General features: G+C 47.8%; 1 protein-coding gene across 1 annotated transcript in view; it reads left to right on the top strand.

The window, feature by feature from the left end:
- The window catches only part of LOC101620470 (glycine N-acyltransferase-like), a 10,441-nt gene extending 9,806 nt beyond the window's left edge, over positions 1-635 (top strand). The window contains exon 6 of the mRNA XM_004683431.2: positions 208-635. Coding sequence (XP_004683488.1) covers positions 208-610 — 403 coding nt within the window. The 3' untranslated portion in view covers positions 611-635. The remainder of the gene's footprint in view (positions 1-207) is intronic.
- Positions 636-9,538: the final 8,903 nt, after the last annotated feature.

The raw sequence follows: 9,538 nt of genomic DNA on the forward strand, positions 1-9,538 counted from the left end.
GTCCCATGGAAACTCTCAGGCCCTGTCCACCCGCCCTGTCTCCTCGTCCTCCCCCCTCCCAGCACACGGCCCTCCGAGTCCCTCGGGGCTCAGCTCCCCACTCCGGGACCTGCATGCGCTCTCTGCTTCTCTTCCCTCAGGACGGCCAGGTGAGGACACGGCGACCTTCTCACTCACGGACTGTGCTTTTGTCTCGACCCTCCCCAGCAACGAAGCCCTCTTCAGGCCCTCCGCCCTGGACGTGGCCTACGCGGCCCTGGTGGACCAGTTCTGGCTTTTTGGCGGCAATGAGCAGAGCCGGAGATTCATCGAGCGCTGCATCAGGACCTTCCCCTCCTTCTGCCTACTGGGGCCTGAGGGGACCCCGGTGTCCTGGGCTCTCATGGACCAGTCAGGAGAGATGCGTATGGGGGCCACTGTGCCTGATTACCAGGGCCTGGGCCTCATCGCTCACATCATGTACACCCAGGCCCAGGCCCTGAGCAAACTCGGCTTCCCCCTCTATATGCACATGGACAGGAGGAACAAAGTCTCTCAGAAAGTAGAGATCTCTTTGCCTTACATCCCGATGCCCTGTGACTGGAACCAGTGGCACTGTGTCCCTCTGTGACAGCCTGACCAGGCCATGCCAGGTGGCTGGGCCTGTGTGGAGGGGTGACGGGTGGGCAGAGACATGTAATAAACTATCATAGTAAAGCTGTGGGTGCTGCTTCTTTTGGGGAGGCAGTGGAAGGAGGGGTCCCCAGGTCATCGGGTCTCTGAGACCCACAGTGAAGCCCTTCCAGCTGTTTCTGCAGACCCCAACTCCCAGCTCTTGGTGACATGCACAGGGGTCTGGGAGCTGAATTCTGTGTGGTCACAAAAGTTTTTAATCCTTTTCCTTTCCTGCTAAAAGCACCTGGGCCCCTTATCCCTGGTGACTCTCCCCCGTCAACTTTGGGGTGACATTGGAGTCCTAGAAGGACTCAGGGCTAGCCACAGCCTGCGGCTCTGAAGGCTACACACATAGTGAGGGGACCCATAACCGAGACTGACCCAGAAATTGCAAGGGGACCTTTGGGTGTCTGACATTTTAAGAAGCTCCTATTCTGAAGGTTAGCTTCTCGCTAAATCTGTCCGTATTAAAGGATGCTTTCGTTTAAGAACTGCTTCAGGAGGGCTCCCAATGGAATGAACCTCTCTTATCTTTGGTGTCTACAGCTTTCTCCTTTCTTCCTCACCCATCACTTTCCTTCTCTCCTCTCCCACCCTCCCTCCTACCTTTCCTTCACAGAAGGACAATAATTCATTCATTTCCAGTTTACTGGTTGGCATCTCTTCCACACCCCATGTCCAGCAGAGTGCTCTGATACCAGACATCACACTTCTCCTGTGATGTGCTTGAGACACTGAGGAAATCATCTCTGAAGAATGACATCATTACTGCTTTAGACCCAGTCTGGGACAATGACGGTGGAGCTTGTGACATCCACTGTCATCCCCACCATGTCTTGTGGACAAAATGCCCAGGCCGAGTGAGCAGGAGGAACTCACAACGCCTAGCCTGATGCAGTGGGACCCACCCGACCAGCTTGGGACTACCGCCCCCGGCTTATGTATCAGTCTGGAGCCTGTGGCAGGTGGTTTCAGGGAAGGGTTTAAGGAAACAGGGTTTTGCTCAGGATTAGATAACAGAAAATAGGAGTAATCTTGTTTACCAAAAGTTTCTAACTAGGAGGTGGGAAGGATGAAATAAGGGGAAAGCTTTCATTGGAAAAGCAGGCTCTGTTGTGCTCTCAAGCAGAAAGGCGACTGGTTGGTCATTTTGTGTTTCACACGATGTCCTCCCTCTTGTTTGACTATGAGAATCTTCCCGTTGCCTCCCTCCCACCGTGGTGAGGCTGAGCGCGGAGACCGCAAGCATGCGGGGCTGTGGGAGAGAGGAGAGTCAGCAGAGGGGAGAGCCCCAGCAAAGCAGGGGTATGCTCAGGAGGCCGGCGAAGACAAGAAAGCCCTGGAAGAGGACGGGGCAATGTCACTGGCCGGCAACACGCTGCAGAGGGGGAAGGAGCAAGGGCTGAGTGTTGACCGCCATGTGGGCAATGGACGTTCAGGGGGAGGAGACCGTGCTGAGGAGCAGGCTGAGGTGAGGAAGTGAGGGCACAGCTCTAGAAACCATTGCCAGCAGCTTGCTAGAGAAGGCCAGCTGAACGGATCAGTGAAAGACAAGACCCCAGAATGTGGAGAGCTTGGCGAGGGAGGTGGTTGCGGCTTGGACACAGATGCTGAGTTTGTGCTGAGTTTGTTCAGTAGGTCACACCCAGGGCGTGTGGAACCTGAGAAGGGAATATCCCTGGGTTTCATCCAAAGCAAACCAGCCTGGGGGCACAATGAGACCTGTGGCTGGTTCCTTCCCACACTGAGTGGTCAGCAGGTTAGAACCAAACCACAGTCTGCTGACCCTCAGAGTCCTCTCACATGACCCCAAGGGAGAGGCAGGTGAGGAGGGGACATGAACGAGATCAAGGGAAGCCACACACGTGCAGAGCTGGACATCATGTGGGCTGGTACTCCTGATACCTTTGTGATGGGGACTGGCTCAGTGTAGCTCAGCTCACACACAGTCTGTCTCTTATGTAATTTGCCACGTGATTAACTGCAAAGCTTGCATTCTATCTGAAATAAGATAAGTCATCATTAGCATTCCTGATTTTCAGGAGATAATACCATACTAGAGGGAATCTTTCAAATTAAATGAGAAGCAGTAGCAGTACGTTGAATCCACGTGAAGAACTACAAAATACCATAAAAAGCAATATGTCAATAGAAAAGACAGCACAACATATTTTTGTTGTTGTTGTTTATAGTTCTTTATTTTACTTATTTGGTGTAAGAACAATGAATGTCCAAAGCAAATTAAGTACAAATACATTTATATGAATGAAATTTAGAAATGTAATTTGTATACACATTGGAAGAGGGAAAAATGAGTAAGACAATGGGATTACCTAGGAGCAAATCTTTTGTATACTACTGGAACTACTTTGGTGCTTATCCAAACAGACTGACATAAATTAAGATAGTAATTTTAATCTCCCTGGTAACCAGTAGGAAAGTGACTCAAAAGGAAAGTGAAAGCGGGGACAAGGAAAATAAAACACATCTTAAAAATGCATATTTAAAATGAAAAACAAACGTGCTTAGAAAAAAATAGCCAAAAAGCATCAATTTTACTTAGTAATAAATACATTACATGTAAATGTCATCAAGCATGATGATTAGAGAGCAGTGATTTCAGATGAATAAAAAAACCATGAGCCAACTACATTAAATTCAAAGATGCAAGGCAGTTTGGACATAAACATTGAGAAAGATGTAATGTGGCAACAGTCACCAAGACAGAACAGAGTAGCTATACTAACTATGGGCAAAATATTCTAGGACAAAAACTGTTACCAGAGACAAAGAACATTTTATAGCGGTAGTAGACTCTACCCAGCAAGAAGATAGCGATGTTTAAAACATAAGGCTTTTAACAGCAGAATAAAAAATACTGAACAAAAACACTCAAAACTGAAGGGAGAAGTAAACAATTAAAAAATAATTGATAAGAACTTGAATTCTTCACTGTAAATAATCACAACTCAACGGATCAATAGGAAAACACAAGATTAAAAAAACTACACACCGATTGGTATTAACAGAAATGTGCAGAACAGTCTAGCAAAAGAGCAGAGCACACATCCTTCTCTAGGGCACGTTCCCCACATAAAATACACTTGAAAAATTACAGTTACGCAAAGTGTGGTCTCTGACCAGATGGGCTTAAGTTAGAAATTAATCAGAAGGAAATTGGGGTTATTCCAAATATATAGGAAGGAACAACCAGAGTTAGAAAAAAAATCAGAAAATAATTGGAGATGGATCTCAACTCAGTAACAAATCCATAACATATGCCCCACATCAAGAAGCTGGCAGAAGAAGAGCAAACTAAATCCAAACTAAACTGAAGGACAGGTGAAATTTTATACAGAGGCATCAAATATCTAAGGTAATATCATATAAACACACTATACTTATCAATATGAGTGTTCTAACTAGGATCAGTCTATAATCTGGAGACCCCGCATTGTTACCTATAGAACCAACTTAAAGAATTCCAAGATTTAGACTCATGTGTCTTCTGCCGCCTCTTGGTTCCACATTCCCCTTACAAATGCTCTGTGGAGCCACAGAAATAACTTCCTGCTGCAGAGCAAATGTTACCACAGCTCTGGACTGAGACAGAGTCTGAAACAAAGCCAATGGTGATGAATCAGTCAGAGCTCAAGGAACACGACCTCACATAGGCAGCCGCACAAGGATCCCTGCCAGGGTTTATAAGCAGAATCCAGGAAGGACCATTCTGCAAAGCAAGATGGAGCCACAGAGAAAAGAAGCACAGAAGGCTCCAGACTGGACCTCTGACAGGTGCCGGGGCTACTAGTGTCACTATATGGAAATATAAGTACTTCCTTGGTCAATATAAGTACTTCCTTGATCACAACCATGCCAGATGATGAAAGCCCTACAGACTTGCAAAATTTGGGGGAAACAAAGGTGGAGGTTTTATCTCAGCAAGCACAGCTGGTGGCTGGGGAGAAAGTCAAAGCTCAAGGTAAAGCTGTCTCACATACTCACAAAACATAGACTCAGCTGTACAAGAGGAGCATGTGGAGGTGTGGTGTAGATAGGACAAAAATTCCACGTGCTTCTCTTGGTGGAGACAAAGAGATACAACATTTGAAAGCATGAATAATTGCTAAAATTTTTAAAGTTCAAATTGTGCAGAAAAAAAACAAAAGAATGGGAGACAGTGCAGACTTTGTAAGTAAATGCCCTTGTGCTAGAAGACAGGCACACGTATTCTTGGGATGGAGCCAGAGTCTAGCAACACCTGCGGGCCAGCTGGGAAAATAATCCCGGGAGGTTAAGAGGCAAGTTCAAGACTCCAGGGCAAGGAAGACCCTTGAATTTTCACAGGAGGACTGAAGAAGACAGAGGTCTGCAGATCAGGTTTCTGAGACCCAGTTATGTTGTTAGTCAGCTTTCATGAGATCTGGAAGCCATGTGGGGTTCCTAGAGGTTCACTCTGCTAACAATAATTGAGACCTGGGCTACATCATTGTTTGTGTTTGGTGGAGAAGGGGATCCCCACCCTTAGGTGTTCTTGCCACACACAACCATGCGAGCACCAAGGATCCACCACCACAATTCCCATTGAGCTTCCTCCCAACTCCTCACCAATCTCCCTCTCCCTTCACTGCTAGATTCCTCAAATCTAAAGTCAGCTGTTGAGACTGGCTTTATCTGATCCTTTGTTTGCTTTCTATCAGTGACACCATGTGCTATTTTTCTTTCTCCTTACTTCACTTCGCACAGTCCCATGATTCATGCAGGTTGTCAAAAATGGGGTTGTCTTTTTGATCACTGCGTAATATTCCATCATGCATATAGACTACATCTTCTTGATCCACTCATCTGTCTCTGGACACCTAAGTTTTTTCCATACCTTGACTATTGTAAATAGGGCTATATGCCCATGACTGTGCATGTTTCCCTTCAAATGAGTGATTTTGTGGTTTTTTTTTTTGTACATATTTAGGAGTGGAATTATGGATTGCATGGTATGCCCAATTTTTAAAATTTATTTTTATTTATTTATGCTAGAACTGGGGTAAATGTCAGAGGTGTGGGTGGGATATGACTCACCAGAGACAGGATGGGGAGCAGAACAGGCAGATTCAGAGAATTCGACTGCTGAGGGGAGCAGCAGGGAGACAGGAGAGGTCTGCTGGGCCCTGTGGTTTAGCAACCTGGCTGGGGATCACACTCAGGCTGCTGATAGCTTCCCAGTGCTGAAACTAGCCCCTGGCACCCCTAGAGAAGCCCCTAGTATATCCAGTTTTATGCCTTGAGGAGCCTCCAGACCGCTTTCCACAGGGGTCAGGGCAGTCTGCATTCAAAACACCAGTGCAGGAGGTGTTGTTTTCGCCGCACCTTTCTACACTGTTTTTTGGTCTTTGGGGAAAAGCTCTTGTCACTGATGGGACAGTGTGTTACCTCACTGTGGTTTGGATTTGCATTTCCCTGTTGGCCACCTTCTGTCTTCTTTGGAGAAGTGCCCCTTAGCTGTTCTGCCCAGTATTTGATCTATTTTTTGTTGTAGTTCAGCCGTGGGAGTTCCTTGTAGATCTTTGTAGGACGTATCCCCGGGTCACATGTCAGGGGTGCAAGAATTTTCTCCCACCAAGTAGGGGTCTTTTGTGTGGGTGACAGCTTCTTTTACTGTACAGAAGCTTTTTGGATGGATGTCCTTCCCATTGTTTTTCCTGCTGCTGGAGACTTTAGAATCCTTGGACAGGTATAGCTGAAGTGTTTTTCCTGCTGGCTTCTATGTATTTCATGGGTTAAGGTGTTACATCCAAGCCACTCAGCCATTTTGAATTGCTCTTTGGGGATGGTATGAGATAGTCATCGAGTTCTTTTCTTTTGTTGGGGCTGGTCAGTTTTCCCAACACCATTTATTGAGCAGGATTTCCTGGCTCTAGAGTTTACTCTTGGCTCCCGTTGAGGATTAACTGAATGACAAACCATTTCAGTGGGCTCTGGCCTTGGAGAGAGTGTAATGAATGATCATAATGACTTTAATAATGCCTACGTTGAGAATTACTATTCCAGGGACAAGATCGTAAAAGTGGCAAAGAAAGCATGTCAGCTGTGCTGGCAGATGGGGAAACCACAAGATTTTAGGACTTTCTCTCAAATACAAGACTCCCTATGGCCTCTTTCTTAGTGAAATGGCAATGAACCTGATAAAGAAGGATCAGAAGGACAAGACCTTGGACAGTGCCAGAGTCCTGGCCTTTGTTGTTAACACAATGGGTTAGGGGCTCAGATTAACTTTTCTTTTCTTTCTTAAGATGTATTTATTTATGCTTACAAGAACAGGGGTACAGGCCACAGGTGCAGGGGGTGAGAGGATTCACCAGAGACAGAGTAGGAAACACAACAGGCAGACAGACTGAAACACACGGCTGAGTGGTGCAGCAGGGAGACAGGAGAGGTCTGCTGTGCTGTGGTGGCCAGCTCCCTGGCTGGGGATCGAACCTGTGCTGCTGTGGCTCCGCTAGCTTCACAGCACTGAGACTTTAAGCCTGTGTCACCAAGGAGGCCCTCAATTAATGTTTCTATGAAACGTCCTTTCTTTCCTGAGGACAGTACAGCAGGTGTTAATGTGGGGTGTGGGCACTTAGTGGCAAAGCTGGGTTTAGACTCCCTCAAATTCAGTCATCTGGTGCCTCATTCTCCTACTCCAGCAAAGCCCCCTAGAGCGGGAGCTGCTGTGGCCTCGTCCCCCGAGACACAAGCATCCTGTAAGAAAGGCAAAGCCGGGCCCTCTCTGGTGGCGCAGCGGGTTAAAGCGCAGCACCGAGAAGCTAAAGCCGCCTCCGCATGAGTTCGATCCCCGCCTGCCCCGGAGGAGACCACATGGCGCGGCAGACCTCCCCTGACCCGCCCGCTGCTCCCCTCAGCAGTGTACTTCGTCAGACAGCTGCTCTGTACCCTAAGCAGTCTCTCACCACCCAAGCCCCTCTGGCCTGTACCCCAGCTCTGTATACATAAATAAATAAATGAATCTTAAAAAAAAAAAAAAGAAGAAGAAGAAAAGGCATCACCGCTGTAGATCACACCTGCCCCACAGCTGTCCTGCCACCGGCTTCAGAGAGGGGACTTCGGGGTCTCAGGGGTGCGGGTGTCCACAGGATGCACCCCCACATTGGTAGCTGCTGCGTTTCCAGTTGGGTTTGCTGAGTCACCTCTGTGGCTCCGCACCAGCCTCTAACCCTGCACAGCCTGTTCCTCGGAAGGGGGGGGGGGGAGAGATGATGTCCAGAATTGCCACCAGCCAAATGCAAGGACATATAACGAGCATCACCCCGCTACCTGACGAAGAGACACCTCCGACGGCGCCCGGTGAGGTCTCTTCATCTCCCGCCGCCTCACCTGCTCCCGGACAGCTGCAAACCTCTGCACGGACGCAGCTTCTCAGGCGAAGACCCGGCTCAAGAACAGGTAATCGCTGCTTTATGACATCATCTCCACTCAGACGACACGCAACGACACGCAGGGCTCGCGCTGTGTCCTGCTCAGTGAGGGGCAGCTGCAGCGCGAGAGGCAGAGCTGGACCCCGCGGCCAGTGCTCCAGCCCGCGCGGAGGGTGCCGGGAAGGCCCCGCGCTGGGGGTGCGTGACAGGCAGGTGGGGGGAGGCGGAGCGTGGCCAGGGCAGCACACCTGCTCACCTGTCGGAGACCAGCTCCAACTTTGAGGTGTTTGGAGGCAACACAGGGGAAGGCGGTCGGCGTTCCGAGATTCCAAGAGCGGGGAGAGGAAGACACGGGAGTCGGAGTTGGGTGCAAATCTTCCTGCTCTGCCTTCAGCAGAGGTTTATTTTATACATTTCAAGCAGGCAGGGGGATGACATTAGCATACGAAAGGGGTTGAGATCACAATCACCTTTTTTCTAAGAATGGTCTGGGGTCGTTTTGACCTTGACTTGAGATTATAACATTCTAAAATCAATCAAGGTTAAAAAACAGGTACATAGGTGCACAAAGTTTAAGACTATAGTGAAGATTGATAAAAATAAAGTCCTTTAAACCTTATCTATTACTTGATGGTTTTTTCTACCTGAGACATCTTGGGAGGCAGGAAGAGGAAATTTCTTGCAAATCAAGTTTTGGAAAAGTTCTTTGAAGAAACTTGCTAAAAGATTTTAAGTGAGTTTCCTTATGGTCTAGACAGTAGAAAGCATAATACACTCTGAATAGGAGACATAGGTGAATTTCCTTATCTAAAGACCAGATAGTAGAATCCTGAAAGACTAGCTAGAAGACTTTGTGGATTGCTTTGAGGTGTAGAAGGTTAAAAGCTTGACTAGCTCTAAAACAGGCAACCTGGATGAATTTCCATATCTAAAGCCAGACAGTAGGAAGTTTGAGTAATTCTGTAGAAGCTGAATAGAAGGCTAGGTGAGATAGTAGAGTGATGAGATTTGGGTTTTCCTCCATCCAGCAGTGAGAGAGACTTTGCAGAATCAGCCCTTTTGCTTTTATTGATCAGCCAGTTGTCAAGTCACTTTTGACTTCAGAGGAATTTCTCACCCAGGTGCAGTGCTTGCTTATTAGGGCAGACAGGCCTTATGCAGCTGAGGCAATCCAATTGCAGGCTGAAAGTTGCTCAGAATATTTTGATATTACAATTATACAAAAAAGGGAGGTCATAACATAAGTTAGCAGTGGAAAGTCTGATTTTTCAGAGCATTTCCGTCTCCATCTGGAATATGTCAGTCGATAGCAGCTGCACAGCTTGTGTCATTCACCTACCTGCGATGTTGAAAGGGAGGCATCTCCCTGCACCGCGGACTGTCGAACTTGAGGTCAGACAGGCGGGGAGAGGATGAACAGGGCAGCGTCAGGCCCCGTAATCTGGTTTGGCCACGGATGACCACACTCAGAG

Source organism: Condylura cristata, unplaced genomic scaffold, assembly GCF_000260355.1.
Source record: "Condylura cristata isolate star-nosed mole 26May11 unplaced genomic scaffold, ConCri1.0 scaffold00015, whole genome shotgun sequence".
Taxonomy (NCBI): Eukaryota; Metazoa; Chordata; class Mammalia; order Eulipotyphla; family Talpidae; genus Condylura; species Condylura cristata.